The sequence below is a fragment of the Mastigoproctus giganteus genome, chromosome 5, assembly GCF_048544385.1.
Source record: "Mastigoproctus giganteus isolate SK-2022 chromosome 5, ASM4854438v1, whole genome shotgun sequence".
Taxonomy (NCBI): Eukaryota; Metazoa; Arthropoda; class Arachnida; order Uropygi; family Thelyphonidae; genus Mastigoproctus; species Mastigoproctus giganteus.
The window spans coordinates 206,616,394-206,635,105 of NC_143579.1; the positions used below are offsets into that span (position 1 = coordinate 206,616,394).

General features: G+C 33.8%; 1 protein-coding gene across 2 annotated transcripts in view; it reads right to left on the reverse strand.

Annotated features, from left to right (window-relative positions):
- Positions 1 to 2,871: 2,871 nt before the first annotated feature.
- Positions 2,872 to 18,712, reverse strand: part of CHOp24 (transmembrane p24 trafficking protein CHOp24) — a 59,578-nt gene continuing 43,737 nt past the window's right edge. The window contains exons 3-4 of one of the 2 annotated variants that reach the window (XM_090373665.1): positions 17,700 to 17,807; positions 2,872 to 3,535 (exon numbers count right to left, since the gene is read on the reverse strand). In XM_090373665.1, coding sequence (XP_090229791.1) covers positions 3,411 to 3,535; positions 17,700 to 17,807 — 233 coding nt within the window. In that variant the 3' untranslated portion in view covers positions 2,872 to 3,410. The remainder of the gene's footprint in view (positions 3,536 to 17,699; positions 17,808 to 18,712) is intronic. The other variant, XM_090373666.1, reaches the window with a different exon arrangement.

Below are 18,712 nucleotides of genomic sequence, written 5' to 3' on the forward strand. Positions count from 1 at the left end.
AAGCACAATTTTGGTCACTTGAGAAGTGCTGAGGCCATAGTGTAATTATATTGTCTAATGTATAATCTATTTACCTTTACCTGTTTCACAGCATTTCAAATCAGTTGGCTTCCGTGCAGTAAGGACTAACTGAAACCACTTGGCTAACATTTGGAATGCAAAATAAGGTTTAACATTTATATGTACATTATCCACCAACATGTATTGGGACACCTCACTTCTCAAAGTAATAGTTAACTCCATGATAGACAAATGGCAGTACCAGTTACTATATTGTGCTAACAATGGAGTTCAGTGATGGTCATATGATGTAGCCTATCTTATGTGGTTTGGATGGGTCTACCAGTTTTTGCTAATGAAATGATAAGTGCAGCTGTTGTGACATTCTGCCCAGCACTAGAAATGTTTTGGAGAATGGTGCTTTTTGTACAAGCACGATGATGGTGCCAATGGCAGAGCAGCCCTCACCCCAGTGATCTGAAAATAACATTAAAAATCTGCCACTTCCAGCCCAGATATGAATCCAATTAAACACTTTTGGGATGTTATGAAACTAATACCTAGACCAAGGTTATCTAGTTCAAGAGAACTAGCTATAACAACATATAAAACTTGTATATGGTTTGTCTCCCAGAGGATTACTGATGCTACTAAAGCTCATGGGATCACACCCAGTAATTTTTTTCCCTTAACCAGATGTTTAGTGTCCATATATATATTGGAGGATAATTACATAGGGGATGGGGAGCTTTTTCAGATTTCTCTCCAGTTTTTGATGGAAAAAAAAAAAAAAAAACTCCACAGAATGAGTGATGAATGATAACTAATATACGGTCATAGAAGTTAACTTGAGATACAGCTATTTAGCTGTGGTACAACACAATGCCATCTCCCAATGAGCTGGCAGCAGTTGCTTACAACTCACTGGGATTACATTAAGTACCCATTCATAAGCAGCTTTTTTCCTTTTTATGCACCGTAGTTCACTATAATATATAGCCTTAAAATTATTTACTTTTAAGCAAACAGATTTGGGGGGGGGGGGGGAAGAATAGAATTATGCAAATAACTAGAGAATAACCCACTGCACCTAATGAACACTACATGCAGCAAAAGCAAATTCATATCTCCAATAAATTTCCTTTATTACATTTCTCAGTACAATAGTACACAACTTAAGAGTGGCTGAAATTGTGCATTTTCAATTCCCTTCAATAGCAATTTGTTATTTTATAGACACATTCATAATTCAAGATATCTTGTATATAGTAATAACCTCTAGAACTAGTGTGTATGTAAATATACAGTAGACTCCCAATTATATGTGGATCGTTTAACTGGGACTGAAAAAAAATTTGATTTAAATATCTAAAAATAAAAAAATCAGTCAGTACCTACTTCCAATAATTTTTGTAAAATATTTGCAAAATATGTGAGTGTTAATACAACTGATGGACATGGGGTGATTCAAAATTAAGAAATTTATAAAAAAAAAATTATAATTAGTGTCATTTTGGAAACATGCAATTTGTGAAATTTCAGAATTGTGGATATCAATCAAAAGCACATCACAAAAATATTACATGTACCTGCAAAAGACAAAGGAGTTCTTAGTGACAAGACTAATGTATTATATGATCTAAACAGATGTTTTGAAATTTTAGATGAAACAGCAGCTGTTGAGTGGTTTAATTCAGTTAAAAGTTTAATCTACCATGAAATGTTATGCAACAACGAAACAGCATACATTGTTATTATGAGTGAAGATGAGTCAAACAGGCAAAGACTTGAAAAATGAATAGTACTTCTGTCTTGGGTGGAGGCTCTGCTTGACTATGCAGGGCAAGATGTTGTGTAATTTGTGTTCTGCATTTGTAGGAATGTCAGTAATGCAAAGAAACTTCTTTACTTTCCTTTTTTTTTTTAATATATATATATATATATCTGATAATTAAAATAAATATGATATTTAAAATAAAAACATCAGCCAGTAGTATGGCAATAATGCAGAGCGAAACGAAACGCAAAAAAAAAAATATAAAATAAACAAACAGGGAAGGGAAAGTAAAGATAATAGAACAAAAAGGTAGTCGATAATCCCTGTATAATTTAGTCAATTAAGTCATTAAACCCAATTAATACAATGATGTAAATTTAAAATAATGCCAATTATAAATAATTTAGCGGTACCCCCCTCGAAGGTACCAGTTCCAAAAGACGTGAAATATCACCCAAAAAAGGGTTAAAGAAACTACCAAAAACTAAAATATCAAAATGATAGACTGACCATCATGCCCCATATCGACAGAGGACCACGAGGCCAATAATGGTCATGAAATGCAGCGATTCCATGACCATTATTGGCCTCGTGGTCCTCTGTCGATATGGGGCATGATGGTCAGTCTATCATTTTGATATTTTAGTTTTTGGTAGTTTCTTTAACCCTTTTTTGGGTGATATTTCACGTCTTTTGGAACTGGTACCTTCGAGGGGGGTACTGCTAAATTATTTATAATTGGCATTATTTTAAATTTACATCATTGTATTAATTGGGTTTAATGACTTAATTGACTAAATTATACAGGGATTATAGACTACCTTTTTGTTCTATTATCTTTACTTTCCCTTCCCTGTTTGTTTATTTTATATTTTTTTTTGCATTTCGTTTCGCTCTGCATTATTGCCGTACTACTGGCTGATGTTTTTATTTTAAATATCATATTTATTTTAATTATCAGATATAATTAGGCATCATGTGGAGGATGTGCATTTGCTGCCTCTAATGATAGCTACATAGCCATATTTATTTATTTTTATTACTTTTACCTTACATAATATATATATATATTAAATGCATGTTTTATGGATTATCTGGGGAAATTAATTTCCTGACCTCCCAGTTAATCAAGAGTCTACTGTGTATATAATCAATTATATTTAATTTTAATTATCCATTAAATGACTTAGGTTAAATTTACTTTCTCTATAAATGCATCAAAAATTATTTTTAGGAGTCAGTGGTTTTTAATGTATCTAGCAAAGCTTCTTATTATGCATTTATGCTGACAAATAAAATGGAATTAAGCTTTCTCTTCTTGTGCAACTTTATTTGGGGGAGGGGGCAGGTCTATGACAAAGTAGAAAATTGTGGATCGTTTGAAATTGTATAGGCAATTATCAAGGATGCAGTATATAAGCTTATACTCCCAAACAAGTAAAAAATTTAAAGGTATTTTCATTGTAGTGTAAAATCAAAATTAATCAGTGCTATAACAAGTTTAGAAACTGATACAATATACAAGCACTGTACTCCAGTCCTCCTCCATAGAAGAAGAAAAAAGAAAAAAAAAAAAAAAAAAAAGTACTTATTAAATATCACTTCACATTAAACAAATCTGCTATAGCCAGATTTATACCACTCTTCTCACTTCAAAGAATCGTTTCAGATAATAGACTTGTCCAAGAGTCATAGCAACAAGTACCAAGGCTTCAAAAAAGGCCCAGATCACTACACGGGAATTGGTACTTTCATTGACTGAAAAGTAAAATTCAGAATTATTTATGCTCATTAACATATAAACAAACTTTCCATTTAATTAATTACAGCAAAGGAATTCACTTAAGTTTCTAAAAATTCAATATTTCAAAGAAATTTTAATTTACAGTTATATGAAATAATAAAAAGTGTATGATCCCATATCCTAAAAAAATCATTTTTGGGATCGGGGATCACTGAAGCACAAGTCACTTCTGAAATTCCAAAACCTCTATCTGTAATACAGTATGTGGGTATTGTTTTTACAATGAATTTTTGAAAAAGTTATCAACTGATGGCATACCATACGAAAGCACAAATCTCATGAGTTGATAGTTAGCACACTTCCACTGATAATTATTTCACCGTAATATGGAAGTGACTTGTGTTGGGTTAGGGGAACCCAACACAATTTATTCTATTTTTATTAATGTACCATCACTGCATAACATTTGCATTCTTACTAAAAATTCCACGAACTAAAATTAACATAACACAAAAGCTTACTGTACAAATACTTGCAGTTTGTCAATTATACCCATTGATAAACTGCATTTACTTGTACATTTTATTTTGTCTACTATTAGTGTAAATGATAATTTTGGTTGACAGCAGGGCATTAGTCTCAATCTCTGCCATGGTAAACAGGATGCAATATACCAGTGGTTCTCAACCTTTTTGGCTGAGACACCCCCTTGGAAGTTCAGCAATGTCCAAATCCCCTAAGATTACTGTAGGTATAGAATGCCAAGAGGGGTGTTTTGGATGTGTGTACTGTATTATAGTGAAACCAAAAAATAATCCCTACTCTTAAAATTTTAAACTAAAAAAAAAAAGTCTTATTAAGACTCCAACTTAAAAAATAGACTTACTCAGTGAATCTAACAAGAGACTTGCTGCAACAGATTTTCAGCAATTTTGCTGAAATTAGATGTCAAAGTTGATAACTGACAGCAAATGTCTGCTGAAATATCAAGACTAACTTCTTTTTTGATTTTGTGTTGGCAACCCTACATTCACGTCATAAATGGTAAAGGTTTATGAACTGCTGTGTCTGCTATATTAGGAAAAGAGTCCAATGAACTATCCCAGGATGAAAACGGTGGAACACTAAACTTTTCCTGGAGTGACGTATCATAGATAATCAGTTCTTTTGTGGACAAGATAGAGTTTCTGTTTTTAAAAAATGGGTTACCTATCCAACTGTAATTTTCATTATCTGTATTGAAAATAAATTATCCTTCAAAAGAGATCAACGGCTGTGTGGTCAATTATTGCTTTCTGCAGAGATATTTTTTCAACAAAGTGGGCTAAAACTATCAAAGATATCACATTGTCCTGCTTCAGCCCTCTACCTCCAAAGAATAATTTTATCTTTGAATGCAGAGATTTTATCATTAGCCATTTTGAAAAGTATCGTGTTTTTACCTTGAAGTGATAGATTCAGTGCATTTAGTTTGTCAAACATATTGGCAAAGAATGCAATCCCTTGTAAATTATAATCATTAGACAAAGCTGATGAATCTCTGCAGTTTATCTCAAGTTGTTTTTCTTGTGGCTTCAGCTTTACAATCAAAAATGTCACAATTTCAGAGTGTAATTCAGAGAATCTAATCTAATCAAATTTTATGTCCATTCTGTCACAAATCTGCCAGGAAACTCTCATATTAAGCCACTAGATTTCACATAATTGACAATTTCCATTATTGTCTTTAAAAAAAATCTTCAGTTTCACAGGGATGTTTTCGACAGCTAAATTTTATGTGGAGTACACAGTGACCACTTGAACAGGAAGGGTGTGCTGCCTTGATTCTCACACCTGAAATATAACCCTGCATAGCCTTGGTACCATCAGTGCACGTGTCAATACACTTCTTCCAGTTGATTTCATGAGCGCACAAAAAAAAAAAAACTATCAATTTTTTTAAAATTATCAGCTCCTGTTGTACTGATTTTCAAATTGTCACAGATAAGAATGTCTTTGCACAGCTCACCATTATACGGGTATCGAACAAATACTAACAGAACTGGGCTACTGACATCGGTGCTGTCATTGAGTTGCAAGGTAAAATAAGGCAACAACTTAAGTCTACAAATGAGCTCACCAAGAGCATTGGCTGGGCAAAGTACAATTCTTTTTATAGCATCATTAGAAAGTGGCACCGGTTTTATTTTTGATGATTCATTGTTCTTAATATTGTCTTGCACCGGTCAATAGCCATTATCAAATTTTCACCAATAATGTGGGCCTCTCCTTGACAAGCAATGCAACAGCTCACTTTCAGTGAGGCTTCTAATAATTCTTTTTTGCAACTCACAAATATAGATTTGAAAGTCTTTTTTATGTAGAACTTATTTTTCTCTTTGAAATAAGCAATGGACTTGCCGTTCAAGTCTCAATTATTTCTTTCAAAATGAGTTATTAACCGAGGGTTTCATACAGTTATTGCTAAGTTTCTGTTTGCAGTTCACATATTAAACACATTCTGTTCATTACCGATTCATTTATTCTGTTCATAATAGAAGCCATCTTTCAAATATTCATTTTGATAATGTCATTTTTTTTATTTTTTATTTTTTTTATAGAAGGCAATGGTGAATGGTCATGATTACGCTTGCCACTTGGTCTGTCATATATTAAGGTGTTCTTGACTCATCTTCACTTCTCTCCCTAGAACCTCTCTTTGTTCCTCTTACTAAATTATCCATGACTGGATGGTGCAAAATAAAAATTAAAAATAGTTATGCAAAAAAATGACAACATTGCTCCAGCAAACTCCTGACACAAAGTGTTTCTGGAACATGTATCTATTGTACACCTGTACAGTAGATAAGAGTACCATATTTCTAAGAAGGTAAAATAACTAAAAGTCAGCTGTATACTTAAATACATTGTTTCCTAGTAATTTTTATAAACAACAGGACTCGGCAAATAATTACAGTAAAAGAATATTTCAGTGGTCCCGATATGGCCAGGATTGTTCTCATTTAGAATTTCAAGTCCTGCTTCCTCATAATACCATCATTTTTCCCGATAAGAGAGTAAAAAAACTTAATTTATTGATTTTACATATTTTAATTAATTCGGGTGTTAAAAAATTAATTCTAATAACAAAAGAAAAATGAGAAACTTTTGGACATTATTAGAATCATCCGGAAACATTGAAAATGAAAAACACTGGATAGTTATGTTTATGTAGATCAAGATCTGACTACAACAGAACATCCAAATGAAGATGAAATACTGCTGAACAGTGTTAGACGCAACCATTATCACGAAGAAATTAATGATGACGCTGAAGACGCATCAGAACCCATAGAAAAGCCAACTTGCGAGGAAATGATTAACGCTTTTAAAACGGTTCTTACGGGTTTACGGTTTTGTGAAAATGTTCTGAACAGATGTGAGGTTTTCTTTGAGAATCAGACATTTTTTAATTGTACTGTGCAAACGAAAATTACAGATGATTTTTTTTTTAATTTGTGATACTTACCAGCGAAAATTGTGTAAATGTAATTTAAATAAGTGTTTTTGAATAAAAATACATTAAAAATAAATGTAGATTCATTTTCTAATTAGATAACAATTTCTAATAGAAAAGATATTCTCTGTATAACGAAATTTCTCTATAACGAATTTTTTCGCTGGATTTATTGAATTCGTTATAGGGAAGTTCAACTGTACATGGTAAAATCAGTAAAATTTTGTAATTAGCTGATAAATATTTTACTAAAAATTAAGCACATGAAAATTCACCATTTTGGATGCAACACCTGAGGTACACATATCCCTGGTTGAGAATCACAGCAATATAATATTCACAGCAAAAGGATGGGTAATGGGGTTGCATTTTTAAAAGTTAAACCTTTTAAAGGTGCATTTACGTATGCCATTCGTGATGGATCTAGAGCAAAAGAGTTGTGGGAATGTATCACTAACACACAGGCGGCAAACCTCAAACACTGCAGAATTTAATTCCATAAAGTTGGAGAAACAGTTTTTGGGCACTGGGTGTAAACAAAATGTGTGTCCTTGGATTTTGAAGTGTGTTTAATCTGGTTTGCTGTTGGATTTATCTAACTGATTTACTGAGTGTGAGACACTGTGTATAGTATAAATTATAATTTACAAAATTATTTACAAATCATAATTTAAGCCAAATGCAACGTGAAGTCTACATACTAAACCTATTTATTAAATTTGGGCCTATAATAATATAAATTAGAATCCACAAAGAATCCTTTAAGCAAAATTCAAAATTACAGATGCACATTAATAATAAAATCATCATAAATTATATGAATTGCCAAATTTATTCAATGTGACATCTATACATATATGTTAAAAAAGAAAAGCATAGACATAAGTTAGTGCGAATGCATCGTGTCTGTACATAGTAAGTTAACTGAAGTTCATTATATCGCATATTGTGAATGCTTTCACGAGTTGCCTCTCTGGTTATACTTCGAATAAGTAACGCTTCGCCAAAAGAGATGGCTACTTGATCTCAGCGAATACCGCCACTCAATCACAGGCTTTTAGCCCTGAATTTTTATTGTCTTAAAAGAAAAAGTATTTTAAAGCTGGTTCTTTCTGTTACTGTTAATTACAATAAAAGTAGGATTGTTTAATCTGCAATTTCAAAAATCCCAAAAGTTGTTTAAACACTGTAGTGGGTTTTATATTTCAACCATTAGATTAACATGATGTTAAATTACAAAATCTAATTCTGAGTGTGCCATTAAAATTAATTTGTTGGAATAGTGGCCACCAAAAGTAAAGTTTTATACACAAAATTTGTATATAGTGCAAATATGCTTTATTTTGAAAGTTATATATTCTTTTAATTCACCTTGTTTCAATTTTGTCATCTACAAAAAAAAAATAGAATTAGTTATCAAAGAGAGAGATAATCAAATTTTAATGCTGCATGAATTTGAGAACCAAAATCTGACACATACTTATCTGAGAGAGAAGAAATCGAAATTAAGGAAAATAAAAATACTCTAATCTCAATTTAAGATGGAGGAGCACAAGCAAATGTGTAGAACTTGTGAAATTTTTCATCTACTCAAACACTGCAGATGCTTTCCTCTAATAATGTTCACTTCTTGTGTTTCTTTGTTATTTGGTTTTTAGGAGCATTAGGAACTAAGGCCATATTGCTCCGGGAATATGTGGTGGTCATTGCCTGACCTTTCCGCATCCTCCGTATTTGGTGGTGACAGGCTCGAACCCTGGTCTAATCAAGAAGCGTGTGCTATGCACTGCTGCTCCTTCCCACCTGGCTACGGAGGTGCCACTTCTCATGTGGTGAGGAGTGTCAGATCTAGATCATTCTGCAATGCCTACTAGTCAGTCACTACTGTAGATTTGCTTTTGTTATGAAGGCTTAGAGGCTGCAACTTTTCAACCCAAAGAAAACTCATGGCACTACAGTTCTCTACCTATCTTGGAAACACTTGTAAGTTTACAGGCATTTCACACTTCCAAACTCAGATTTTCTAGGGTGTGATAAAGTAACCAGCCCTTTAAAGGAGTGTCAGCTCCTGCCGGTCAGTATTTTATGCTTGCCTGGGTGTTTTTTGTTCAATGTGAATAAAATTAAATGAAATGGTTGAGGGAGAGAAGACAGAGTAGTAATCAGTGGACACTGCTCATCGTGGACTAATGTTATTAGTGGAGTCCCTCAGGGTTCAGTGTTGGGTCCATTATTATTTTCTGTATTTATAAATAATATTGATGATGGTATATCAAGCTTAATGTCCAAGTTTGCAGACGATACGAAGGTTGGCAGGGTTGTCAAGGACAATACTGCCGCAACAGGATCTGGAAAGGTTGAGCAGATGGGCTGAGAGGTGGCAAATGAAGTTTAACATTGACAAATGTAAAGTACTACATATGGAAAACAGCAACCCCAGAGCAACGTATCAACTCTGTGGTACTACACTGACAGTGGTAGAGAATGAAAAGGACCTGGGGGTAATTGTGCAGGCAGATATGAAGTTCTCTGAGCAGTGCAGATGGGCTGCAAGAGTAGCTCATGGTGTCTTGTCAATGATATACAGGAATTTTTCTAGAAGGCATAAGGAGGTAATTATTCCCTTGTATAAGGCAATGGTCAGGCCACACCTTGAGTACTGTATACAGGTCTGGAGGCCTCATTTCAAGAAGGATGTAGAGCTGCTGGAACGAGTACAGAGAAAGGCAACAAGATTAGTGAATGGAACAAAGGGTTGCTCTTACGAAAGAAGGCTTAAGTTTTGCAAATTAGTGTCTGGAGACTAGGCACCGGCGAGGTGATCTGATAGAGGTGTATAAAGCTTTGAATGGTTTGAGCATGCTCAATGCTGATGGGATTTTTCCTCTTGCTCAGAATAATCACCTGAGAGGGCATAAATTCAAATTCAGGAAAGACAGATGTAGGATAGATGTGCAGAAATTTGCCTTTAGCCAGCAAGTAGTTGGTTGGTGGAACAGACTTCCATCCCTTGTTGTGGAAGTTGATAGCCTAAATAAATTTAAGGCTCAGCTGGACAGATATTTCAAACGAACGGAGGGGTGAAGTGGGAAAAAAAATTTTTTTTTTTTTTTTTGGCTGATGCTGCATAAGCTTGCTTTCTTGCATCCTATGCCTCTCTACTAATGCTAATGCTAAAATGGAAGCCACTAGACTTCCATTTTATTTAATTGCTAAGCAATAGCATTCACACACTTTTTTGGGATAACTGCTAATTGTCTTTGTAGGGCCATAATATTTAAATTTCATATTCAAAATTTCCCTTATATTCATCATCAGCCATTTTCAATCCACTGCAGGATGAAGGCCTCTCCAGCAACTTTCCAGTTCCTTCTGTTTTGAGCACTGCCTATCCATTTACTACCCAAAAACTCATGAATTTCATCTATCCATCTTCACCTTTGTCTTCCAGGTTTTCTTCTAGCTCCTCTTGGGTACCATTCTGTTATTTTCTTAGTCCATCTGTCGTCATGTCTTCGAGCTATGTGTCCTGGCCAAGACCATTTTAGTTCTTTAGTTTTTATAAGAATGTCCTTTACTTGAGTTTGCTGCCTAATCCATGTGTTTCTCTTCTTATCTAACAGTCTGATTCCCAATATAATTCGTTCCATTCTTCGCTGTGTAGTTCTCAGCTTCTCTTCCATTCTTTTGGTGAGTGCCCAAGTTTCACTTCCATAAGTCATGTTGGGGAGTATACGTTGGTTCATTATTTCACGTTTCAGACAAACTGGGATATTGCTCTTCAGTATGTGACTATATTTCCTGAATGCTATCCATCCAAAATTTATTCTTCTCTTGACTTCCAGCCATTTATCATTATTACAGCTAATAACTTGTACCAGATAAGTATATGACTCCACCTTTTCAATTACTGCTCCTTCAATCATTATTTCCCTTTCTGTGGCATACTTGTTCATCATTACTTTTGTTTTAGCCATATATATCTTTAGTCCAAAATCCTTACTAACTGTGCATAACAACTGATTAAGATTTTCCTCTAATTCTTTGGGATCGTGGCTTATGACCACAATGTCATCTGCAAATCGTAAATGGTTTGGGTACTCTCCTTTCACACTGACTCCTTTCTGCGACCAGTCTAATCTTCTGAAAGCTTCCTCAAGGGCAGCAGTAAACAGCTTCGCAGATATTGTGTCTCCTTGTCCAACTCCTTTCTCGATTTTAAATTTCCTACTGTCTTTGTCTAGCCTAATAAAGGAGGTAGCACTCTCATATATTTTCTTCAAAATCATAATATATGGGGTATCTATGCCTTGTCTTTCCAGTGCCCGAAACATTGCTGTATGGAGTCAAATGCCTTTTCATAATCCATAAATGCCAGGCATAATGGTGTTTTATATTCATTTGCTTTCTCCATTAGCTGTGATATTACGTGAAGGTGATCCATAGTTGAGAATCCTGTCCTAAAGCCAATTTTCCCAGGTAAGAATTTTTCTAATCTGTTAGTATCTAATCTGTTAGATATGGGATAACATATCTACAAGACAACTTGTAGATATGTATCTACAAGTTGTCCCTTGTGAACAACTTGTAGATATGGGATAACAAGCTAATTGGTCTATAATTTCCAATTTCTGATTTATCTCCTTTCTTATGCAGCAAAACTATGATTGCATTATTCCACTGCTTAGGCATCACACCTTTTCTAATGCACTTTGTGAAGAGCCTTGCCAGTTTTTGTGTTATGTCTCTTCCTCCCAATTTTAACAACTCTACAGTAACTTCATCTTCCCCCGGGGCTTTCCGATTCTTCATTTTCTTCAATGCATGTTCTACCTCATCAGGAAGAATATCGGGTATGTCGTATGTGTTGCTACTTTGCAATCCATCTTCCCCACTGCTGGCATCATTCCCTCGCTCCTTGTATAATTCTCTATAGTAGTCTTCTGCTATTTGAATTATGCCTTCTCTGCTGTTTATAAGTACACCATCGCTATTCTTCAGTTTCAGTATCATTTGTCTTTCTGTATTACGGCTCATGGCTGCTGATTTAAATCTTTTGTTTTCCCTTAATGCTTGTTCTACTTTTCTTGTGTTAAATCTTCTTATGTCCTCTCTGAGTCTCTTTGTAATGGCTTTGCATAACTCAATATACAGTCAGTCCTCGTATAGCACGATAGTTGTTCCTAGAAAACATCATGCAATGCAAAATCGTGCAATATAAACAACAGGCCCTGTGGGAAAAATAGGGTTAGGTGCCGACCACCCAAGATTGAACACATTTGTAACCAAAACTACCAAACACAATAAATAATCATAATAAAATACTTACGTATTTTATTATGACTATTACGTAATAATTTTTTTCTTAAATTTTGGCCATAAACCATAGTATGAGGCCACTATAAATTTTCCCAGGTAAGAATTTTTGACCCAGTCTGCCTCTGTTTATCGATAATGCTTTTTTTTTTTTCCTCTGTGAATCTGCAGTGTCTTTACCAGGACATTTCCTTTTCACACCTTTTAAGTATTTTACTCATTTTTAGTGAATAAAGCACAACGAGGAGGCACGCTTGATACACATAAACAAAGCTGCGCACGCGTGTAGCAACTGAATAAACAACACCGTAAAGGCAGAGATACACTATTAACACCTCACATTTCTAGGGGTTACTACCATAAAACAATAAAAACAATTTCCAGTTGCGTTTCCGCTAGTGGAATCTGTTATAAACTGGTAGTAAACTCGATCTAATTGCATTTGCGATTATACGGATAGCTGAATTGTGTTGTTATTATTTCACCATAACATTATGGTGATATAAAACACAAATACATTTTCAGAATCTTCTCTTCATTCCTATCGTGTTGTGTTCGCTTGGGGTGATTCTGCGTTCGACTGCCATTTCTTGTAAACACAAAGGCGAATCGTGCATAAGCGAATTCGGTTCATGTTATATAAGATATCGGTCCCCTATTTATAAATAGTGTATGATCGAATTCGTGTAATGTAAACACGTGTTATACGAGGACTGACTGTACTCGATTTTCTCCCTGTCAGTGTTTTTCTTGCTCTTCATTTTTCGTCTTCAGTTCATCATGACAAGTGTTTCTTGACTAATTTTTCCCTTATATTACTGTAACGTAATCTGTAGTACATTCAAGGACTGCCTGTGTATGAATTTCTGGTATTAAAAAAACACATTGTGTTGTACAAACCCGCAATAGGTAAGGACCAGGAGTGTAGAAATTTCTTACTTCTGATATCTTGCTGGTGGCAATAAAGCACTTTACTGTGTTGGCAAGATATACACAGTATATCGTCCTTACTTTGGTATTGAATTATTTGAAATGTGATGCATTTAAAAGTCACTACTGTTTCTAGACCAGTAATACAGGGTTTTATATGCATTTTAGTATGGATTATTTGAAATACATTTAGCTTGAAATTCAAAGCCTGATTTGGATCCCATAACTCATGAATAGCTTGCCTAATTCAAAAAGACTGCCAGCAAACATCTTTATAACAAAACTGAATGGAGCCATAACAAAAGTTTGCCATGTGCAAAGCACTAGCACACAAAAAATATAAATGTAAATTTTACATTTCTATTCAATTCCCCAAGAATTGCATGCAGGACCATGGTGAATTCACGTAACCGTAACTTGCATTACACACTAATCCATTTAACTTACATCACTGAAAAAAAATACACTTGATAAGAAACAATACAAAACATTATTTCCCAACAAAGGTGTTGCACATCTTCAAGTCACACACACACAAAATAAAATTACTTTCATATTGATAGATTTAAAAAAAATTAGCAATCCTTCTTAACGTCTGCACATGGCGATTCTGCGTTTGGCAGGGAAAAAAAATGGGGTTTAGGTTCTGAAACTTTTTTATTAGGAAATTAAAACCATAATCTGTGTTACAAATGGTATAGTTTATTTTTAAAACAATTTAACTTTATAATTTAAAATGTATTCCAACTAAAAACATCATAAAATATATGTAAGTAATATTTTTCTATGCTAATTTTTGATGGAATGGGAATTTCAAAAATGTACAGCGAGACTGACTTTCTCCATAATTTCTCATCTCTCGTTCCATTGATCCAAATGAGTAACAGCGAGCTTGTGCCCCTAACGTAAATGTAAAGGGCCACTATGTTAAAAGGAAACACGAAAGAAAACAAAACCCCAAAAAAAATCAAAACTAAATTATGGAAACAACAGAGACTTAATCGGTGTACGCTTCCATTATGAAATCGAAATGAATTCCTACCTAAATTTAAAATAAAACTGCATGCTGAAAAAAAGCAGTAAAAAATGAAATAAAACTTTTAATTGACCATGATTTACCAACATATGAAAAAACGTTCAATTGATAAAACTGCTAACAGAAGGTGAATGTGCTTTTGAAGTTGACTTACAAAATCCATAATTCTTGTCTGTCGCTGTTTTATCATGATCCTTCTTAGGTCAACATAAGAAACCATATCGTCAATGCCTCTCTTAATTTTCATACTCCTATAAAAGTCAAGATATTCTTGCATAATCTTTTCCTTTGGGAACTTGACTGCTTTTAGAATCTCTGATATACTCTTGTTTGTTAGTTAAGATTTCTTCTGCTCTTCATTTTCTTCTTCTTCCTCACAAATATCATTATTGGAGTCCAGTAGTTCTTCTAACTCCTCATTTTTTAATTGCTCTTGATGAGAATGAATATGTTCTAAAATTTCTTCCTGCCCTATATCACTAAATCCCTCACCTCCAATAATGTTTGAAAGTTTAATAATTTTATCAACTTTTCTCTGAATAATATCGAGGTCTTGTGAGTCACTTCCTGTTTCAGGGAGTAGCTTCTTACAACAGTTCTTCAAAGTTGACTTCTTTATTTCAGTCCATGAAAAAATAAAATTGTTGGGCTAAATTCATAATACCTGTTAGTATTGTGAATTCAGCCCAACATTGGTGCATGTTTTTATCCAGAAATTTTTCAATTTTATCAACAAGATTTTCCAAGCTTATCCTTAGATAAAAGATTTAAAAGTCGAAATGATCCCTCAGTCCAGGGGCTGTAAAATTGATGTTGTGTTCAGAGGAAGAAACACAAGTTTTACATTTGGATTGCAATCAAGAAGTGACACTGGGTGACTTGGGGCATTGTCTAAGATAAGGAGCACCTTGAATGATAAATTCTTATTTTTCAGATATCCTTCAACTTCATGTATGAAACAATGCTCTGACCAGTTACTAAACAGTGAGCCAGTCATTCAATGTTTTCTATTCGATTGCAAGTAAACGGGAAGAGAGGATTTATTTTTGCTTTTCAAAGCCCTTGGGTTTTCTTACCTATACACTAATAAAGGCTTGCATTTATAATCATCAGAAGCGTTTACTACAAAATAGGAGAGTGATTCTGTTCTTTGACACTTTGAATCCAGGTGCAACTCTTTCTTCTTTGGATAAATATGTCCTGGCAGGCATTTTTTTCCAATAGAGTCCAGTTTCATCACAATTAAAAATCTGATCTACCATGTATTCTGCCCTCTTCTATTACATTTTTCAATTCCGGTAAAAAAATTTCCCACTGCCTCCACATCAGCAGAAGCAATCTCACCAACAACTTTAATATTGTGCAGATGCTCTTTTTATTTTAAATCTATCAAACCATCTCTTGGATGTACTGAAACTTGATTCACCATTTTCACTAGCAGCGTGAGACTTTGTGATGATAAATACATTGGGCCTTGCACTTGATCATATTAAGAACTGAGAGGCATATTTCTATTCCTTTGGTCTTCGATCCAAACATTCAATAACTGTTACATTTTTTCAATAAGTGTATCACGTCAACAAAAGTGGATTCTGCACTTGCAGAGTTTGTTGCCAACCTAATGCTTACTTTCATTTTGTCCTCACCATTTGTTCTTATCCATGATTCATTGCACTCGTATTCTTTAGCTAAAGATGCATACATTCTTCCTTGCTCTATTTTCCCTAAAACAATCATTTTCTCATGCAATGACAGAATTTTTCTGGATTTTTTCTTCTGGAATCACTTTCAGATGTAGAGGCACACTTTGAAGCCATTATGTTAGAATTACTATTGAAATAACATATAAATTCACTCAATAACAAAACACACAAAATGAAGTCACTGTTCACTCAACTCGGAAACTCACACTGACATTGTCACTAGCAAAAACTCAAGCTGACTAAGGGGTCATTCAAGTATTATGTCAAGCTATTTCTGAGAACTGCTGAGTTGAAAGATATATAATAAAAAATATATTGTAATAAAAAAGTAGGTGCAATGCAGAGAGGCTAAAATTTTGACTGATTGCAAAACTGCAAAGTGCCACAAAACAGCTGGCTCTGATAACAAAGTCAATTAGAATGAAATCGATGACACTATAAATTCAATTGCGCTAAAGCAACTACATACTACGTAATAAGGTAGCACAGCTATCAGATACACTATGATACTGCGAACCTTGGGCCATGTACGGCACAATCCATGTCGTACAGACCTACTGCGTATGTACGAATCTGTGCACAGTGAAGCCGCACTCAGCAGGGGGTCACTGGTACTTGCACATAAAGACAGATCACCAAGTTTCATTTTTGTTGTCATAATAGTCATGCAGCTCAATATATAGAGCTGTACATTAAAACATGCATTCTTATTATACATAATTACAAACCTGGGATATTCTTTGCTGTTTAACATCTGTCATCCATGCAAAAAAGGGTGATATTTCTCTTTCAGCACTGCTACTAATTCATTTAACTTTGTAACACAGTGCTAACTACTCATTAATTACAGTTATGCAAGCTGGCCATAAGGAAATAAAGCACGTATGAGCCAGTGACCAGTTTGATGGAGAGCAAAAAAAAAAAAGTTTAATTCCACAACTGTAATCAAACTTTTTTTTTTCAGCTGCATCAAGGCATGTAAGCAAACTGTTCTTGCTATCTAAGCCAGTGACACCACACTGATCACCACCCTACATAACAAAAGTATATGCACTTAGTTACAAAGTTTATGAAAGAAATAATACAAGAGGGAAATGCCACTTTTTTGCATGAATTACAAATATTAAACAGTAATACCCCAAAGAGAGTGGGTAAGTGGGTGCACTCACTCATTTTCTTCAGCAGATTTGTACAATTATGCATAATAAACAACATAGCACTTATTTTAACACACAACTTGTATACATCAAAAACAAAACTTAGCAATCTTGTTATCTTTCTCATATTGGCCAAATTAGCATATTAACTATCTACCACAAAGAAACTAAAAGTCAATTAACATTTTAAATGATAATTACAAAAATTCAGTAGTATTAATAAGATATCTGATTAAAAATTTCTCTTGATTAATTAATACTGACATGTTCTGATTCTGTACAGATACTATGAATCCGTTTAAATCAAAAACAGATCCATTTTGTTCTCTGATTTCAAATTAATCAAGTATATATTAACCCTACATATATATTTTGAAGTGCCTACTAAAAACTTAAATACATAACTCTATAACTGAATTGGGAAATAAAGAAATCTCAATTACGAATGATTCATATCACAACTTGATCTAGTGAGACAATCAAAAAAGAGTTGTTAGGCATCTATAGAGTAGGCCATAATCAATACCAAAAGAAACTTACTTGCACGATGAATACGATCACGAACTGCCATATACTCCTGCTCATGTTTTACAGAAGTAAGAGATGTGGATAGTTCTTTAATCATTTCTTCTAACTTGTTCTGGTGGGCTGTATAAAATACAAAAAAGTTAATATAATGAAAGTGCAAATTAAATAGTGTAATGTTTCTTGATGAATTGCAAATTAATGCCCAATTTTAATATCATAATTTTCTGATATAACATTAATGATAACAATTCCTGATATAAAATTTACTCTTAACAAAATTGATTTTTTTCAGTTTCTGACTTTAATGGTATAATTTTAATCACCACAGTAACAAATTCATGGTACAATATTACACCAAGATTATATATTTATATAATCTTGGTGTATTATATATATCCCTGAAATTATATATATTCATGAAAATCAAAGTCATTAACAACAGAAAAGTGAGCAGTGGATGTACTTGAAGTAATCTCATGGCTAATGAATTAGATTGGCTGCGATTCTGGAGTAATATCATGGACATAAGTAAGCATACTGCAGGATCAAGTTCATATGCTACCAAAAACTGCCTCAACCATGCATCTTAATTGCTGCAAGTTATAATTTCCTCTGGAAATTATAACTTGCAGCAGTTTTAAATTATATTTCATGGAGTATAAATGGAAATTTATTTTAATGAGCTCAGAAACAGCTCATTAAAATAAATAAACTTCAAAATCAGAACAATTCATTAAATCATGGTGCAAGAATATTTCTCCACTACAATTTCCTTCTGCTTTACATCTATTTGGGCAGTTATTTTATTTACTCTTTCTTTCTCATATAAGTATAAGGGCTATTCAAAGAGTGGTGGCAACAATTATAAGAGTATTTAAATTTTTTTTATTTATAAGTACTTGATGATATTGTAAGGTCAGGCATAGCCTCTTACTGTATATAGCTATGAGCAAACTGGGTTTGCTAATCAGTTCATCAACTTCATATTGCAGAGGCACTGATCCAATGGAGAAGTATATTACTTT